General features: G+C 38.3%; 2 protein-coding genes and 4 non-coding genes across 6 annotated transcripts; 5 read left to right on the forward strand and 1 right to left on the reverse strand.

Moving 5' to 3' along the window:
* Positions 1 to 7,610: 7,610 nt before the first annotated feature.
* On the reverse strand, positions 7,611 to 13,008 carry LOC132106725 (ribonuclease H1-like). The gene is made up of 8 exons (XM_059512684.1): positions 12,675 to 13,008; positions 12,471 to 12,598; positions 11,594 to 11,788; positions 9,854 to 9,953; positions 9,664 to 9,718; positions 9,496 to 9,580; positions 9,225 to 9,349; positions 7,611 to 7,920 (listed from the first exon to the last, which is right to left on the reverse strand). Exons 1-8 carry the CDS (start codon positions 12,803 to 12,805, stop codon positions 7,834 to 7,836), a joined length of 906 nt encoding a protein of 301 aa, XP_059368667.1. The 5' UTR covers positions 12,806 to 13,008; the 3' UTR covers positions 7,611 to 7,833.
* A 941-nt stretch (positions 13,009 to 13,949) lies between these two features.
* On the forward strand, positions 13,950 to 18,078 carry rps7 (ribosomal protein S7). The gene is made up of 7 exons (XM_059512685.1): positions 13,950 to 14,012; positions 14,910 to 14,993; positions 15,076 to 15,147; positions 15,563 to 15,706; positions 16,757 to 16,821; positions 17,262 to 17,412; positions 17,963 to 18,078. The coding sequence occupies exons 2-7, from the start codon at positions 14,919 to 14,921 to the stop codon at positions 18,038 to 18,040; spliced, it is 585 nt and encodes a 194-aa protein (XP_059368668.1). The 5' UTR covers positions 13,950 to 14,012; positions 14,910 to 14,918; the 3' UTR covers positions 18,041 to 18,078.
* LOC132107452 (small nucleolar RNA SNORA73 family) lies at positions 15,251 to 15,471 on the forward strand. Its single transcript, XR_009424307.1, has one exon. It is a non-coding gene; the product is annotated as a small nucleolar RNA SNORA73 family (small nucleolar RNA).
* LOC132107455 (small nucleolar RNA SNORA73 family) lies at positions 16,444 to 16,664 on the forward strand. The gene has a single exon (XR_009424310.1). It is a non-coding gene; the product is annotated as a small nucleolar RNA SNORA73 family (small nucleolar RNA).
* On the forward strand, positions 16,949 to 17,169 carry LOC132107453 (small nucleolar RNA SNORA73 family). The gene has a single exon (XR_009424308.1). It is a non-coding gene; the product is annotated as a small nucleolar RNA SNORA73 family (small nucleolar RNA).
* LOC132107454 (small nucleolar RNA SNORA73 family) lies at positions 17,469 to 17,689 on the forward strand. The gene has a single exon (XR_009424309.1). It is a non-coding gene; the product is annotated as a small nucleolar RNA SNORA73 family (small nucleolar RNA).
* Positions 18,079 to 19,319: the final 1,241 nt, after the last annotated feature.

Raw genomic sequence — 19,319 nt, forward strand, 5'->3', positions numbered from 1 at the left:
ATTACTGAACAAAAATATAAAAAAGTAATATTTACGGTAAGAAATGTACACAATTTCTTGAAGGAACATGATCTTTACTTAATATCCTAATGATTTTTGGCATAAAAGAAAAATGTATAATTTTGACTCATACAATCATTGATGGCTATTGCTACAAATAAACCTGTGCGACATTGGTTTTGTGGTCCAGTGTCACAAATGAGAAATAGTCACATTGTGAGATAAGAAGTCACACTAAAAGTTGAAATTGTAAGAAAAGGTTGCAATAAAAAAATGACACTGTAGTAGAACGAAAAATCATTCTAAATATAAACCTAGACAGGCCAATAATAAAATATTGTGTAATAAATCAAATGCTATATAATATATATATATATATATATATACAACCCGAATTCCGGAAAAGTTGGGACGTTTTTTAAATTTTAATAAAATGAAAACTAAAAGACTTTCAAATCACATGAGCCAATATTTTATTCACAATAGAACATAGATAACATAGCAAATGTTTAAACTGAGAAAGTTTACAACTTTATGCACAAAATGAGCTCATTTCAATTTTGATTTCTGCTACAGGTCTTAAAATAGTTGGGACGCAGGCATGTTTACCATGGTGTAGAATCTCCTTTTCTTTTCAAAACAGTTTGAAGACGTCTGGGCATTGAGGCTATGAGTTGCTGGAGTTTTGCTGTTGGAATTTGGTCCCATTCTTGCCTTATATAGATTTCCAGCTGCTGAAGAGTTCGTGGTCGTCTTTGACGTATTTTTCGTTTAATGATGCGCCAAATGTTCTCTATAGGTGAAAGATCTGGACTGCAGGCAGGCCAGGTTAGCACCCGGACTCTTCTACGACGAAGCCATGCTGTTGTTATAGCTGCAGTATGTGGTTTTGCATTGTCCTGCTGAAATAAACAAGGCCTTCCCTGAAATAGACGTTGTTTGGAGGGAAGCATATGTTGCTCTAAAACCTTTATATACCTTTCAGCATTCACAGAGCCTTCCAAAACATGCAAGCTACCCATACCGTATGCACTTATGCACCCCCATACCATCAGAGATGCTGGCTTTTGAACTGAACGCTGATAACATGCTGGAAGGTCTCCCTCCTCTTTAGCCCGGAGGACACGGCGTCCGTGATTTCCAACAAGAATGTCAAATTTGGACTCGTCTGACCATAAAACACTATTCCACTTTGAAATAGTCCATTTTAAATGAGCCTTGGCCCACAGGACACGACGGCGCTTCTGGACCATGTTCACATATGGCTTCCTTTTTGCATGATAGAGCTTTAGTTGGCATCTGCTGATGGCACGGCGGATTGTGTTTACCGACAGTGGTTTCTGAAAGTATTCCTGGGCCCATTTAGTAATGTCATTGACACAATCATGCCGATGAGTGATGCAGTGTCGTCTGAGAGCCCGAAGACCACGGGCATCCAATAAAGGTCTCCGGCCTTGTCCCTTACGCACAGAGATTTCTCCAGTTTCTCTGAATCTTTTGATGATGTTATGCACTGTAGATGATGAGATTTGCAAAGCCTTTGCAATTTGACGTTGAGGAACATTGTTTTTAAAGTTTTCCACAATTTTTTTACGCAGTCTTTCACAGATTGGAGAGCCTCTGCCCATCTTTACTTCTGAGAGACTCTGCTTCTCTAAGACAAAGCTTTTATAGCTAATCATGTTACAGACCTGATATCAATTAACTAGATGTTCTCCCAGCTGAATCTTTTCAAAACTGCTTGCTTTTTTAGCCATTTGTTGCCCCCGTGCCAACTTTTTTGAGACCTGTAGCAGGCATTAAATTTTAAATGAGCTAATTAAGTGGATAAAAGTGTAAAATTTCTCAGTTTAAACATTTGCTACGTTATCTATGTTCTATTGTGAATAAAATATTGGCTCATGTGATTTGAAATTCCTTTAGTTTTAATTTTATTAAAATTTAAAAAACGTCCCAACTTTTCCGGAATTCGGGTTGTATATATATATATATATATATATATATATATATATATATATATATATATATATATATCCACTACTGGGGCATTTTCCCCTTAGTATTTAAATATCTGTGGCATTTGTCCATTTTTCCTGTCCAACAGAACTCTTTCCTGTTTTCACATCCTCCAACTAGGTATTCTGAGCCCTCTAACATTTTAAATCTTATGCTCTCATCTTTTTTCATGTTTTTCCACGCTTCCTCTGCTCTCTTACTGTTCGTTCTCTCTCTCTCTCTCTTTTCTGCTAATACCCTGGTGCTCAGCAGGGCCCTGCGCCCCACAGTGTGTCTGCCTGCATCTCACGCTCATTAAGATTAAACATGGGACTCTACCAGTGCACAGGCAGAGCTGTGGGCATGGAGGTAACCCAGGTTCACGAGCTGATTGTGGCAATTATGATGTTATTTTCTAAAGCCCCTCAGGTGCCAGGGGAGGAACACGAGCGTGATTCAGTGTTTAATACAATCCTGTGTTCCTCATGCAAATTCACATGTCCCATTCCTTACAAGTGGGTTAAAAATACGCTGTTCTGCCTTCAGCAAATTACAAAGCTTCAGTTCAGACAGAAATGGAACAAATAAATAGACCTTTTCAGTCATTTTATCAGTTTTTAAGTCAACAGGGAAGGCTAGTTCTCCTTGGGAATTTCAGATGGGCTTTAAGGAGAAGATATTTTGAAGAATGTCTGTTTTTCAGCATAATGAATGTCAGTGGGGTCCAAATCTTCGCAGAAAAACTGTTGATTTTTTTAAAATGTTCCACAGAAGAAGGAAAGTCATATAGGTTTGGAACAACAATGAAGGTGAGTAAATATGGGCCAAATATTTTAAATTTGGTGTGAACTATCCATTCAAGGACGTTATTAATGATTTTAATGTTTTGTTTCACAATCTAAATTATGCACAGTCAGACATCAAGCATGAAACCATTTAGTGCTTTCAAAAGTAACTCGCTAACAAGTTGCTACATAAGGACTACCACAAGTGAGTTTTATGTGCTTACTGAATCCGAGAACCAGTGGTTCCTATTCTGCATGCAAAATTCCCATAACTTATTCTCTTTTGGGGTTTAGGACTACAAACTGAACAACTTTATGAGGATGTAATGTCTTCACAAGCCCATGATTGTGCATTTTTGTGTTTGAAAACGGGATGTTTTAATGCCGCACCATCTCAGTGATCCTGCATTTGGCTGTCGGCACAATCCGCATCCCTTCACAGAAGACTCGCTCTTCATTATGCATCTATAGGGAGAGGGGGGTCTCATCTCTGTAATAATACCTCACACTTGGTTAGAAGGCTGCTGCATAATTAGAGGTGGGAAAACTGATGGATGGGGGAGCAGGGTGGTGTGGTGCTGAGCAGTGTGACCCCGCTGACCTTGTTATCATTATGGGTGGCAGGGTTGCCCAGTCCAGCCCCTGCTTCAGCAAGCAGCTGTTGCCTTTAATGGCATCATTTGCTCTTCACCTTGTCAACCCTCTACCTTTCTCTCACTAACTCTCTCTCTGTGGTATCTCGTCTCACGGTCAAGGGCAGTTGAGAGCATGCCAAATCTGACTGGCAGCCTCATCAAGATGAGGACTCAGATGGTCATCTGGTAACAATACCAGCAAGTGAGTTTGTTTTTCTTGAAGTCTTTACAAACAAATTTCTTTCTACATGACTACAAACTATGACTATACCATAAAGTATATAGTGGCCCCAAAGATTGGGTGAAGACCTAAAGAACATATCTGACTATTATTGCATTATTTAAGAAAATATCAAAATTTGGTTTCATTTTAAAGACAGAGAGCACAAGCAAATAAGTAATATTTTAAATAGATATAGAAAAACAAATATTTGGACACTTACCAACTGTAAGTTACCAATTTTAAGAACTAAACCTGCTATAGGAGACCTGCATAAGTGACTTTATATATCCACTAAAATCACCAGTTGGGTAATGGTAATTGTAATTAAAAGTGAGATTAAGAGCAAAATTTAAGTGTCAAACACTTGGAGAAATAAAGAACTACAAGAAAAGAAAGAAAAACAGAAAGGAGGACAGAATTACAGAACTATGGAAAGAAAGAAACAAAGAAAAATATAAAGAAATAAAAAATAAAAGAAAGAAAGAACTACATAAGATTTTCTTAATGATCTAACTCCTTGTGCAAGTAAGGATGACAGAGACACAGATGTTCCTTTTGTTTTTCTCCTTACAAATGCTGAAAATATTGCTCGGTAGCTGCTTGACAAATGTATCATTAAAAATCCAGCACGGCTGGCTCACTTTGGTTATGTGTGAGGAGGTGCTGCGGCCGCCTCATCAGTGAGCACGTGATGGGGAACTTCAGCTTTAAGAGAATGAATCTCCTGCTGTGGGATTAAATTGAGTTCTCTGGTAGCTTGATGAGTCAGTCTCATACGCACACAGTCTGAGGCAGCCTGAAGGCCAGGCGAAACGACAGACTCTCCTGAGCTCACTGATTTAAGTGTCAGTTCAGAGCATGGCCATCTGCACTATTTGGGTCAAGGACTTTGTTTCGATGCACATATAGTTTAAGACTTACAGATTGCACAGGATATGTGCAATGCTTATTAAACACTAGCTATGGTGGTATCTCAGTCTAGTGATGGTTTTGGAGAGCTCCTAAGCAGGTATTCTGTTTGAGAGATAGGGAGGGTGGAGTGAGAGAGAACGAGAATAAAAGCTGCAGAGTGCCGCAGTGCTGGAGCTCACCTTGTCAAGCACCTCTCTGAGGGCAGGCCCTGCCCTGGCAAACAGCAGACCACCAGACAGGTGTCAACCATGTAGAACTAGAAATACTGGCCTATTTAAAGGAACATTTTGTGTTAGTGCAAGTTATGTTCAATCAACAGCATTTGTGGCATTACACTGATAACAGAAATTGATTTCATTTTTCAAAGCAAAAAGTTACGCTACAGTGTGGCAGTTAATATGGAAGCAAATAGGAGCATTTTTTTATTTAATATGTAACATATGTAGCGACATATCACTGAATCCTTGTCATGTACATCCAAGTGAAAAAAAGATTATTATTATTATAAAAAAAACTAAAAAAAAAAACGAAATGTGGCAGGACTTGGTTTTACACATCAAATTGGCTGAATCATGTATGTCACGAGATAATCTGCCATTATACTGGAAGACCAAGTTATGAGATCGTAATGAAAAGTTACGGGGAAACGCCTGTATTGTTCGCAATAAGATCCTTAAGATGCTTTAGGAAAATAGTCATTTAGAAAACAGAAAATATCATGTAAGCAGAAATTAAGCTTATGATTTTGTAATAGTAACAGCTTAATGTTAAAACGTGCATTATTACCTTCTTTTACTGTCTATGATTATTACATGCCCATAAGGCTGTTTAAATTATTTTTTACAGACGTTTTGTAGCGAAATTGGATAAAACTGATATTTTCCACACTAAAACCGTGTTACCATGCATATTGTCCACGTTTGGTGGCTATAAAGTTTTAATGTTTAACGTTACATATTTGGCTCCATTCACTTCACTTTAAGTGCCTCAATGTAAAAACTGATTTGCCTTTTTAAGAAAAGGAGGGAAGGGTGAAAATAAATTTTGCTGTAATCAAAATTGTCAAAAAAGTTGTTGTTTAACTTGTAGGGAAGTTGTTTTTCCTTTACCCATCGCGAAAGCGGCTTCCGTCGAGAACACCGCGGTAGTCTGCTCTAAATGTTTACTTCTCTCGGGTACGTTTCTTCTCCCTTCCACTATTTTGCAGTCTCTGATTCCGGCAGCTTCAAAGACCAACAAAATAAACACAAATGCAAACTTCTCTCTTCGCATTAGCGCATCATAACAACAAGCGACGAGGGTATCTGACAGGATCTTCTCTGTCTTTATCGCAAGAGATATCAAACAGTCAGACTAGTTCTGAGGCAGCAGTTAGTTAGGCTGATGCCGTTCCAGACAGCTGTCATGGAAACAGATGTCTGTTCGGTTACAAGCTGCAGCTTTGCTCCCGTGGTAACGGCTTGCCGGTGCCTTTGATTGTGCCTCGCTGTGCCTGCTCCGAATGTGGCTTCCATTGAAGTCCCTGCACAAAGAGGCCTCATCGTGTGGTTGTTGGATTCATTAGTGTTAATTCCCCTGAACTTCCTTCCAGATTTGAGGGCCCGAATCAGCTGTGACATGGTTTCTGAAGAGAGCAGAGACCAGATGTGCTGTAATGATGGGGTGTTTTTGGTGTGCCTCCTCCTTCCCTTAATCTCCAACAAATTATCACCGTGTTTGATTATCAAATAGCTTTCAGATGAGTTCTAAACGTTACCAGTTGGAACAGCTAACTTCCATAAATATTACAAAATGAGCTAATCTACATCCCCCATTAGACTTGAGGATAGTTTTAATCTTCAGATCCAACAATAAGACTTGCAAAGAGACGATCTGCCATACAAGATAGGCTTAAGAAACTTGAAGCTGTGAAGGTTATGAGCACTAAATCCTCCTTGTTTTCACCAGGCAAGGACAATCGGAGTCTCCTGACCTATAACTGTTGACCGCACATCCCGCTTTGAAGGTCTTGGATCTCAGCGGGAATTCAGAGGAGCTGAGCTCTGCAAGCGAAGGTCAGAACGGACTGCGCTGAGGCCCTAGTGTTGAGATACTCACCTGTTTATTTCATGAAAGTGAAGATGCCTTCACTCCTCCTCAGCCTGCTGTGCAGCTTATCTGTATTTAAGACAACACTCAAGGCATCTGTCTAGACTCAGGCTTAAAGCAGAGAATCGGACAGGACCGTTATAACTTGAGATAAAACACAGCACTAAGAGAATTTCTGGAGCAATGAACATGAAGAGGCCAAGGCTCCCACTGTTCTCACTATATAATGCAAATTCTGTCATAATTAACTAACCCCCATGTGTTTCCAAATCTTTATGACCTTCTTTCCTCAGTGGTATTTTGATGAGACCTGTGGTCATAAATCATCTCTTTAGACTTAAAAAAATAAAATAAATAAATAAATCAGAATGATTTTGACCATGACTAAATTACAATTTTCATTTTTGGGGAAAAAAATATTCCTTGAAAATGTTTCCTTGAAAGCCTTCTATGGAAATAAATTGCATAGGTTTATTAACTGGATAAAGTGAATTGGATGAAGTTCTCCTGAGCTATGAAGAAAACTGAAAAAGTACTAAAAACAATAAAATCTGAATATCCCTATCATTTAGTTAAAATAACACAAGTGAAGATGGGGCAGGCTCAGTAATAAGAGAGCACAGCTAGATTTTTTTTTAAAGATAAAATCTGAATTCTACTCTAAGTTTTCAGCATGAACTGCACTGACTCCTGCTGTTCATACTGAGGCAATTCAGCACTGGTGCATTTGAGAGCCATGACCATTTCTTAACTGAAATGAAAACACCTTGCTGAAAATAAAAGAAAGCTGATGCATTCAGAGATAAAGAATCGATAATACATTACGGTGACAGAATATTAGCTAGGTTGGAGACTTAACCAGTACACTCACTACAATTATTTTTGTCACTTGTAATGGATCCCAAAAATGTTCTAAGTGCTTATATTTCTGTGAGATGGGAAAATGAGTACCAGCAATCAATCTCAGGAACAATATATGACAATTTAATTGACAGAACAATCAAAACAAACATTTTGGATAAGCACTGCTCTTCAGAAAAGAAGAAATCTTGTTTTCGAGTGTTGTTTAGAACACTAGCCCAACAAAAGAAAAAAAAAGAAAAAGTGCATAAGCCATCGAGGGTAAACAAACTACAAACTTATCCTAGGCACCTAAAACAAAATGACATTATAAAATGAATGTGGCAACCGTGGACTAACACGAGGGCTTTGCTGCTCCCTCCCTGGACAGTCTGTCTGCTTCCTCATTGCCTGTATAGCCAGCATGACCTGGAATGTGCATCTAGAGATGAAGAATAAGAAAGATGGTACATGTCTTCAGTTGTAGTCATTTCACTGCATGAGAACATCTGAAAGTGAGCATATTTGATATTTGTTACCCAGTACAAATATTTAGGAACTGTACTTGATGATAAATTACAATTTGAGGCAAACACTGATATTATTAGAGGGAAAGCTCTTCAGCGTATGTATTTTCTAAGGAAACTTCGATCCTTTAACATGGATGTTTCTTTCATGAAAATGTTTTATACTTGTTTTATTGAAGCGGTTTTAAGTTTTTCTATTATTTGTTGATATGGTAATCTTAATGTTAAGAATAGGAGGAAGTTGTCAAGCATAGTTATAATGTGCAGTAAGATAGTGGGGATCGAATTAAGGACTATTACACAAATTTATGAGCATAGGACGACTAGGAAGGGCCAGTTAGTCCTTTCCGATGTCACTCATCCATTGTGTGTTGATCTTCAACTACTTCCTTCAGGACGGAGATTTGTAAATCAAATCCCCTTGTGTAAATCAAATAGATATAGAAATTCATTTATACCTGCTGCAATTAGGTTTTTAAATGATTTATTGTAATTTGTGTGTTGTGTTGTTATATGTATGTGTATGTGTATACTGCTGTCTACACAAAGAATTGCCCTTGAGGACAATAAAGTTTAATCAAATCAAAAAAGCAGTTCTGACATGGATACACGGTCCCTAAAAAAAATTGTAGCAAAAAATGAAAAACAATTTCTTAAAAAAAAAAACTATTATTGTGATTATGAAACAAAATGATAATAAATAGCTATTGTAGCCTGAAGGTATTTCTCGATTTCTCAAAGTTCTGATATAGTCTGTTAGATTTAATACATGGATACTGATTAAATATTGTTGAAGCTTGACTTTTTTCTGACACTGTGTGTCATGTTTGATTGTAAAGTACTAGGAACTATAGTTATCCGGCCAGTTTACATCAATACCAAATTTTGAACAAGAATAGAGAGTATATTCACTATCCTACATTCAGAAGGAGTTAAAGATTACTTCCAGAAAATATAATGGCTATAATTTACAGCATTCTTAATATATCAGCTGCTCTGATATTACTTTCCCTGCTTAATTACCTGCATCAGCTAAAATTATGCAGAGATTTCTCTTTGTGTGTGCTCTTATCAAAAATGATAGAGTGAAAGTCTACAGCTGCACATTTACATCCCAAAAGATTGTTGCCACACAAAGGTTGGGACATCATGCTTGAAACGCACAAACTGATGAGCAGATGCCATATTGTACATCACTGCGAGTACAGATAAAACGTACCCATACGACCTCAAGTTTTGCGTTTAGTTTATCCAGCTTTTGGAAGTCGTCCTTGTTGACTATGGCGCCACCACCTTTAAGCCTCCAGCCATTAGACTTCCAAGTCTTAACCCAACTTGTAATGCCTTTGGAAAGCAAAAAAAGTAACTGCACAAATATTTCAAATAAATAAACACAAAATTACTATTTGTAAGTTGCATGTATGTACGAGTGTGTGTGTGAGATATATAGTATTTAGAAGTATTTGAACAGGACAGCAGGGAGCACATACCATTAATGGTGAACTTGCTGTCCGTGTATATCACAACCTTTTTTAAATTATTTTCTCTGGCTTGCTCGAGTGCCTTGCAAGCAGCCTGTGATGAAATGTTTACGGATAGGGTTAACGATAAAAGGGTTTAAGAACGAACACTGCTTGTGAACTCCTCAATGTTCTTACCTGCAGTTCTGCTCTTTGGTTGGTCTGTCTTCCTGGAAGCCTCTCAGCCACATTACTTGGGAAACAAAATATTTAAAATAAAATAAATTGACACTTACAAAACAGTGAAACTGTTTACAGAGCAAAACAGAAAGTGAATATAAAGCTATTGTTGCTTTTTTTAGAATGCTTTTAATCAGAGATGACTTACAGTGGATGATCACGACCCCAATATACACCAATTCCTGCACGTGCTCCTGCTCTCCCATTGGCTGTGCAGCAGCCATCAGTGTAAACTACTACAGCATCACCTGTAACATGCATAAAACATTTTACTATGGTATAAATGCAATAAACAGCTTACTATGGTAAAACCATACAATACTATAGTCTATTATTTTTTTTAATATTTTAACATATAGGTGTATAAACACAACACTTTTGTTTTTGCCCCCATTTTCATGATCTAAAATATTATTAACAAATTTGTCTAAATCTGGGATTGGAACTGGAACACACGGTCATATACGCCAACCCAGAGCATCCCAAACATGCCAATGGGTGACATGTCTGGTGAGTATGCTGGCCATGCAAGAACTGGGATGTTTTCAGCTTCCAGGAATTGTGTTCAGATCCTTGCAACATGGGGCTGTGTATTATCATGCTGAAACCTGAGGTGATGGTTGTGGATGAATGGCACAACAATGGGCCTCAGGATCTTGTCACGGTATCTCTGTGCATTCAAAATGCCATCAATAAAATGCATGTCTTCGTTGTCCATAAAATATGCCTGCCCATACCATAAACTCACTGCCACCATGGGCCACTTGATCCACAACGTTGACATCAGCAAACTGCTCACCCACACGACGCCATACACGCTGTATGCCATCTGCCCTGTACAGTGAAAACCGGGATTCATCCATCAAGAGAACACCTCTCCAAAGTCCCAAGACGCCATCGAATGTGAGAATTTCCCACTCAAGTCGGTTACGATGACGAACTGAAGTCAGGTTGAGACCCCGATGAGGACGACAAGAATGCAGATGAGCTTCCCTGAGACGGTTTCTGAGTTTGTGCAGAAATTATTTGGTTATGCAAACCGATTGTTGTAGCAGCTGTCCGGGTGGCTGGTCTCAGGTGATCTTGGAGGTGAAGATGCTGGATGTGGAGGTCCTGTGGTTACACGTGGGCTGCGGTTGTGAGGCCGGTTGGATGTACTGCCAAATTCTCTGAAACGCCTTTGGAGATGGCTTATAGGAGAGAAATTAACATTAAATTCATGGGCAACAGCTCTCTGGTGGACATTCCTGCAGTCAGCATGCCAATTGCACGCTCCCTCAAAACTTGCAACATCTGTGGCATCATTTTAGAGTGGCCTTTTATTGTGGCCAGCCTAAGGCACACCTGTGCAATAATCATGCTGTCTAATCAGCATCTTGATATGCCACACCTGTGAGGTGGATGGATTATCTCGGCAAAGGAGAAGTGCTCACTAAAAGAGATTTAGACAGATTTGTGAACAATATTTGAGAGGAATAGTCCTTTAGTTTACATACATGTCTTAGATCTTTGAGTTCAGCTCATGAAAAAAGAAAAGAAAAATAATAATAATATTATATATATTATATATATATATATATATATATATATATATATATATATATATATATATATATATATATATATATATACACACACACACACGTCAACATTTGAAGTGGATCAAAACCTTTCAAAGTTGGCCTAAAACTTAATACCAAAATGTGTTCTTGTCTCAGGACAACTTTGATTAACTTTTTTTGATACATTTCAGATGTTGACTATTTTATATGCATAACCATAATGCATATAAAATAGTCCATTATCCGAAAATAGTCCGAAATAAACCATTATCGACTGTAAGACTGTTGTAGACCATATATGAAACATATGGATATGTAACAATTACCCATATATGTAAATCCATCACTACTGGCTGCAGCTGTCTTTGGTTGTGGGACCTCAATGAGTTTCACTCGTTTTGGATAGGACAGTCCCTCATCATCATCATCATCAGAGTCCTCATATGTCCTTTTACTTCCAAGGGGAACAGCCATTGAGCCATCAGGCACATTTCTAGAAGGCACGACCTCATAGTCACATCCTTAAATGGAAACAAATGTCAGTATTAGTCACTTGCATTAAAGTATGTTTTAGAAACCTATCAATCCACAATTACTGCGATGTGACATGCAAAAATCCATGTACATACAATAATTTTAAACCACAATTCATCAATTCTTTTTAATTGCAGTGAGGTCTGAATTTATAACCTTGTATTTATTAAAAGACCACACAGAATGATTCATTAGTTAAAGCCAGGGCCATTTAATAAACTAGTGAAAGCAAAAAGATGAAAGGCAGTTGTGACCAGTTATAGGAGAGAAGGCGGGAACAAGTGGGGTAAGCTGTGTCACATTTTACATTAGTTGTCAAAGCAAATCAACATCAATAAACAAATATCAACTAAAATTCTATAACATAAGTCATAAATATGATCCAGAGACAAAGTTCGCCACACATTAAGGGTAAAAACATTTACATTAAAATATCTCAGCCCACATCCTATACAGCTGTCTGCTTGTCTCTCTCAATTTATGGTTACAAGACAAAAATAAAGTACTAATTGGCTTTATAAATTTATAATTTGTTTAATCTTAATCCTCCCCCTCTTACGCTTTACTTCACATACCTGAAAACCTGATGATGCATAACATGGTGGATCTTTATAAGGGGTGTGTAAGGAACATCAGTAATCTTAAATAAACTTGCACCTTTTAAATTACCTTTTGGTCTCCCAAAAGATGCTGCCGCTGCTGACTGGCTCCTCACAAAGGCCCAAGCATCCTGTTCAGCAGCGAACTTCTTAAAAATCGCAGAGGGAAACTTATCCACCTGATGTTTACATTCCTCCCTTTAGGAGAGAACACGTAGTCACGCAATGCACTGTGCTCACAATTACAAAGAATAGATATCATATCGTTGCTCACCATGTTTGGTATACTCCTGGTCTAAATCCTTTCCTCACAGCGTAGAAAAAGTTTCCTTTCTTGCCCATCTCTTCTGCGGCGTCACAGAAAGCCCTGCGTACAACATTAAAAAACCCAGGCAGTCTCAACATAGTCTCTGCTTAGAGCAGAGTAAACACGGCTATAGCCTTTAGTGGTGGCATTTTTAAAAGACAATGACCATAAAAAAATAACCTGACAAAGACAAAATCTTTAACTAAATACTTATGATTCAGTTATTTTGACCGTCGTTTGCAAAACCTCTGCAGCAAGCATGTACACCGTCTGCATCTACGTAAGCGGTCAGCTGACCAAACGCTGCTTCTTCTTCCTTCATCTTAGTGGCGGTTGGCATTTTCCGCCACCTTCCGAGATGGAGTGTGGCACGTCAAAATAAGCAGTGTAATACATAAGAAAGAAAATTAGAAAAAGAACAGAAAATGTGTGTGTGTGTGTGTGTGTGTGTGTGTGTGTGTGTGTGTGTGTGTGTGTGTGTGTGTGTGTGTGTGTGTCTGTGTGTGTTTGTATAGCTTACAGGGAATCCAAAGTGCACCCAAGCACCAGACCTGTTGGTTATTGGAGGATCTTCTATTTCTGGTCTGTTAAACGCATTAGCCATTTTGCAACGAGGCTTCGGCGCGTACTGAGTGAGCGAGCGCCTAACTCTGTAGTGAAAAACGTAGGTTTTAAGAACATGCTTAATGTAATTGAGCCCCGTTACAATATCCCTTCACGAGCCCATTTCAGACAGACCGTAATTCCTGCTTTGTTCCAAAAAACATAAGCCCTATAGAGAACCAATTGAGTAAAAACACACTCAATATAAAGAGTTATAGAGTTCCATATAAAAAGTTACATCTTTGTATTTGTTCATAACTAATATAACATTTTCATTTTTTTTTATAAGGAGCCGTTTTTGTTTTATACAGTATGCTGCTAAGAAAACACCATAGAAGATGGGTAAAGAATAGCTCCATCATTGTTCAATGTAAAAAAAAACATACTTTGTTAGTTTTAATAAATAAAACATTTTTTAAAAATCAAGGAAATTTATCAATTAAATGTATGTAAGTCATTATTTTTTGTAAAAGGTAAACAAATATATTTTAATTATGGGCAAAAAACTATTTTATAATCTTGTATATGTGACTTATAAAAATAACAATGATAAAATAATGTTTTTATTCCTTTAAAAGAGAGGGCGCGGGGCGCCCTCTGCGCCCGGGATGGAGATTACATTTCCCATCATGCAATACACCAACGCGCTTTTACCGGTCTCTCGCGAGAATACAGCCTCTTCCCAGGCCGTCGTTGAAAGAGGTGAGGCTACTGAATGTGCCCAGCTAAAGAGATATCAAACTAAAATGTTTGAAAGATGTCACATTTGTGTCCACGAAAGACCTTTATGTGATATTTAGACAGGGATGCGTTAGATGCGAATGTATCTGAGAATGGATGGCTATTTTAGAAATAGAAATGTGTATATTTAAGATGTGCTAACGGACGTGTCTGTACTACAGTATTACTGGGCCCCATGTGCTGCTCTAATATAGTTTAAAATGTTTACATTAGTAAAATATTATATCTCGTTGTCCCACATTTGCTGTAGAAGTAAGCCTGTATTGTAAATGTAGTCATTCTATACTATCTAGTCAGTGCTAACGACATGCTAAGAACATTCTTAAGAAGAGATTACTGCTTAACGGTAACTGGTCAATAAAGTTAAGTTACCGAGAACAGCTGAAGTTAAGATAATAAAGGCGCAGATAGATAATTTAATAAAATCCAGAGTTGTGTGTTTATCTCTGAAACTGATATTACGGATTCTAATGTTAGTATGTCACCTTGCTTAACATTTACGTTACCTGCAGACACAGTAGGTTGTATGTCATCTTTGAAGTGTAGTTCAATTGTGTCGTATTAATTTACTCACCCTGATGTTTTAATTCTTAATGACTTGCTTCTGCAGAACACTAAAGACGATGTTACTGCTGACGCTTTTAGTCTACATACACTTTCACTGCATCTTTTTTCCTCCATAAATTTAATGTAAATTGAGACTGAGACTGTCAGTTTGCAGCATTTGTGTATAATGATGTACTTTTAGATTGGGAACAACATGGGAGTTGATAAACTAGACCATTCTTTTGAGCAGTTTCTGCGGTGTAATCATTTTAATTTTTTTTAATTCTAATTAAGTCTGTTTGTGTGTTTCAGACACGGGCCATGTTCAGTACCAGCGCGAAAATAGTGAAGCCAAATGGCGAAAAGCCAGATGAGTTTGAGTCGGGAATTTCCCAGGTATAGCATATGATCAGATCTCTTTGAAATGTGATGGTGTATCTGTAGCCCCTAATGATAAGCTGTTGTCTGTCTGATGCAGGCTCTTCTTGAGCTGGAGATGAACTCTGATTTGAAGGCTCAGCTGAGGGAGCTTCACATCACTGCTGCTAAGGTAAAGCTCTGCTGGTTCATTCATTTTGAATGGTTGCCATCACATCAGTAATTCATCTGTAGCTGCTTCAGAATAAGTAGCTGTTTGAACTGATAGTTGACAACCAACGTGGACATCCTGTGAGATGGCTCTCATGTGGCTCTGTCCGTGTGGCGTAAGGGAGCGCAGCACTTTGGTGCCGTGACGTACAGTCCCGTTCCACGACGTTGGATAGCAAGCTTGTCCCCGGCCTCTGGCTGGTGTGGACGGCATCCTGTATATTCCTACATCTTCCCAGAGCCCCTTGGGCCATTACTGGGGAGGTAAACCATGCAGTGCACATGTCCTTAACTTTACTGGTCCTTGTTGAATTCTAGGTTGTCATTCATATTTATGCTCTTGTAATTTCATACTATTGATTCCCTGTCTTTCTCAGGAAATTGAGGTTGGTGGTAGCAGGAAAGCCATCATCATCTTTGTGCCTGTGCCCCAGCTGAAGTCCTTCCAGAAGATCCAGGTGAGGCTTGTGCGTGAGCTGGAAAAGAAATTCAGTGGCAAGCATGTGGTGTTCATCGCACAGGTAAGGTTTGTCCTTTCTACGTTTTTTTTTTTATTTTATTTATATGTCAAATGGTTTGCTTCAGTTTTTTTTGTATTTTATGTATTTTTGCTGTTTAATTCAACTCTTTTAAATGTTATCCCTTGGGGTGGTATTTTTTTAAATACCTCACAAAATCATGTTAAGATGTGAAATTTAGTCCATGTCTGTTAGCTTTGAGGCCACAGTTTGTTAGTGTGCTCCTACACTTTGAGTCATGTACTTAGTGCAGGTATGTATAATTAAAAAACAATAATAATTGCGTGCATTTGAACGACCTAGTTTTTAATAGTCCAATCATATTTCACTGGTATGCACTATTTTTCAATCCAGAAACCATTGAATTGGGAAATAACATTTTTTGAACTGTGCATATATGACAAATTTGACAGGACAATTTTATAATCTAAAAAGCACTAAATTGTAAATTTAAGTTTCTGAATTGTGCACACCTGCAAAAATTGACTGGACTATTTGAAAATTTAAATAGTCCAATCACCTTTTGCATACATGCGTAAATGTTTTTACTATTTTTAATGTTCCCCTTTATCTGCAACCTAACTAACATTTACTGCCTGTTGGCCTTCTATTTTTTTTATTTTTATCCAGTTGAGCATACTATTTTAGGATTATGTTTGCACTGGTACAGAGAAACTCTCGCCAAGTGATTTCATGAGATCCTTAAACTTTGATTTAGTCTTGGTGTGATTTGATTTTTCCCAACGTGGACATCCTGTGAGATGGCTCTCATGTGGCTCTGTCCGTGTGGCGTAAGGGAGCGCAGCACTTTGGTGCCATGACGTACAGTCCCGTTCCATGACGTTGGATAGCAAGCTTGTCCCCGGCCTCTGGCTGGTGTGGACAGCGTCCTGCATATTCCTACATCTTCCCAGAGCCCTTTGGGCCATTACTGGGGAGGTAAACCATGCAGTGCATATGCTTTTTAGAGCAACAATGATGTGATTTCTCCTGAAGAATTAGCATGTTGCCCACCAAAATAATTTTTAATCTAGATTTGATCTTGTCTTCCAGAGAAGAATCCTGCCTAAGCCCACAAGGAAAAGCCGCACAAAAAACAAGCAGAAGCGCCCCAGGAGGTAAATGTCGTCTTGTTGCATTTTGGAAGCTGTATTTGCGGAGTCAGGGTTAGTAGTGCTTGCTTTTTTCAGTGTGATTGTCTACCATAGCAATGTTGTGCTGATTGGCCTGTTAGCATATAGAAAACCAACGTGGACATCCTGTGAGATGGCTCTCATGTGGCTCTGTCTGTGTGGCGTAAGGGAGCGCAGCATTTTGGTGCCGTGACGTACAGTCCCGTTCCACGACGTTGGATAGCAAGCTTGTCCCCGGCCTATGGCTGGTGTGGACGGCATCCTGTATATTCCTACATCTTCCCAGAGCCCTTTGGGCCATTACTGGGGAGGTAAACCATGCAGTGCACAGCCAAAACTGTTCTATTTAAGATGCTTCATTTTTGGGTCAGATGAACTTCTGTTTAGTGGCAAAATTAACCCACTTGATCTGTTTTCCCTTTCAGCCGAACTCTGACTAATGTCCACGATGCTATCCTTGAGGACCTGGTCTTCCCCAGCGAGATTGTTGGCAAAAGGATTCGCGTAAAACTGGACAGCAGCAGGCTCATCAAGGTCCATCTCGACAAGGCACAGCAAAACAATGTTGAACACAAAGTGAGTAACACCCTCTTAGAATAAAATGACAAATTAAAATAAATTATAAAAATCACCCAACGTGGACATCCTGTGAGATGGCTCTCATGTGGCTCTGTCCGTGTGGCGTAAGGGAGCGCAGCACTTTGGTGCCATGACGTACAGTCCCGTTCCACGACGTTGGATAGCAAGCTTGTCCCCGGCCTCTGGCTGGTGTGGATGGCATCCTGTATATTCCTACATCTTCCCAGAGCCCTTTGGGCCATTACTGGGGAGGTAAACCATGCAGTGCACATTATTAATTGTCAGAGTGGGGCTACTATTTATTTTTATTTTTTTGGCTGTATTACAAGGCAATCATAATTTGATTTATGTGCAATCGAAACTTTCTCTTTTTTTATTCCTTATCATTTTAACAATGTTTTCCTTTTGAAAACTTCTAAATTAGTATGCATTACTTGTGTTTTGATGTTTAAATTTAAGAGTTAGTCACAGTTGCCTAATAAGTTTTTAACCCGATTTTTGAAAACTGGACATTTAAGTAACCAAGGTAATTTGTGTTTTGTTTCAGGTTGAGACCTTCTCTGGTGTCTATAAGAAGCTCACAGGCAAGGATGTGATATTTGAATTCCCAGAGTTCCAACTGTAAAGCGCAGATGACAAAATAAATTTGTTTACTGTCATGTTCCCAAGTCTGCTTTTCATTCTTTTATGAAGTCATCACTAACATGCTCATTCATTAAAGTATTGCATCAGAAAAAGACATGTTCTGAAAAGGTATGAGGTCATAGCAATCCTTTACTCGTTTGTGCATAATTACTGTGCAGCAGATTAAGTGTGAAAAAAGAATGCAAGCTATAAAAGATTTGATGTTTTGACCCTGTCATTATAGAGGCCACAATGATGAGTAAACTATATTTTAAAGTGTTCAAACTAATTTCTGTTCTGATCATGACTCCCAGAAGATATGGTTTAAGATGTGATATAAACCAGGCTATCCAGCAGCCAAGATTGTGGCTATATTAAGACCATATTAATTGCCAGAAATCATATGCAGATAGTATGTTGGTCAATGCCCTGTGTTAAATGCTTTAGAATTAAAAAAAGTTAAAACGCTTAATTTGCTGATTAAATGTTTTAACCTTTTTTTTTATTATTTATTTTAATTCGAAAGCATTTAATAGTTAATAATTCGAAAGCAAATTAACAGTTTTTTCCTCTTAACAGTGCAGCGGGTCAATCAAAATTGCCTCATTTTATAGAAATTATTCATTGTCAATTTGTAAGCAAACGAGGCTTTTTTCTAGGGTTCTGTGCAATAGATTTCATAAACGACATTCATAAACTACATGAAAAGATACTAACTCAAACGAGAATTTTAAAGCACGGTATTGCAGAAGGTAAACAACTGTTGCCAGATTGGTCTGCTACTCCTTGTGTTAGTTGTATTCCTGGGCCCGTATTCATAAAGATTCTAAGAATCCTCTTAGAAACTCTTAATTTAGCTTAAAAACTTTTACGTAGGAGTCTTAGCTTAAGAGCGATTCGGGACCGATCTGAGAGCAAGTGAGCAAGGAAAAGACAAAAACTTTCGTCTTAGTGAGGGGGCGGGGTTGACCCCGTTGCTATGCATGACACAATCTTTTTAAGACTGATTGGTTGGTTGTCCAAGTAGGGAAAAAAAAGTGATTTTAAGTATAGCGTCTATTCTAATTCTCACTTTACATGCGTGATTTTCCCTATTTGACCGTTCTCTCTCTCTCTCTCTCTCTCTCTCTCTCTCTCTCTCTCTCTCTCTCTCTCTCTCTCTCTCTCTCTCTCTCTCACACACACACACACACACATTATATGTGTGTATATAAATCCTTTTTTATTTGCCATGCTTTTAATTTCCTATAAGGTATTTGATTGGCTTAGAATGATAAAAA

Source organism: Carassius carassius, chromosome 27 (genome assembly GCF_963082965.1).
Source record: "Carassius carassius chromosome 27, fCarCar2.1, whole genome shotgun sequence".
In the NCBI taxonomy this organism is placed as follows: domain Eukaryota; kingdom Metazoa; phylum Chordata; class Actinopteri; order Cypriniformes; family Cyprinidae; genus Carassius; species Carassius carassius.

Bases quoted from the DNA above. Each gene is read 5' to 3' on its own strand.
- rps7 (XM_059512685.1), top strand. From the start codon at position 14,919: ATGTTCAGTACCAGCGCGAAAATAGTGAAGCCAAATGGCGAAAAGCCA. The intron at 14,994-15,075 runs GTATAGCATATG...TGTCTGATGCAG, and splicing joins TTGAGTCGGGAATTTCCCAG to GCTCTTCTTGAGCTGGAGAT. The intron at 16,822-17,261 runs GTAAATGTCGTC...TTTCCCTTTCAG, and splicing joins AAGCAGAAGCGCCCCAGGAG to CCGAACTCTGACTAATGTCC.
- LOC132106725 (XM_059512684.1), bottom strand. From the start codon at position 12,805: ATGTTGAGACTGCCTGGGTTTTTTAATGTTGTACGCAGGGCTTTCTGT. The intron at 12,599-12,674 runs GTGAGCAACGAT...TCTCTCCTAAAG, and splicing joins CCAGGAGTATACCAAACATG to GGAGGAATGTAAACATCAGG. The intron at 9,581-9,663 runs GTAAGAACATTG...ATTTCATCACAG, and splicing joins ACCAAAGAGCAGAACTGCAG to GCTGCTTGCAAGGCACTCGA.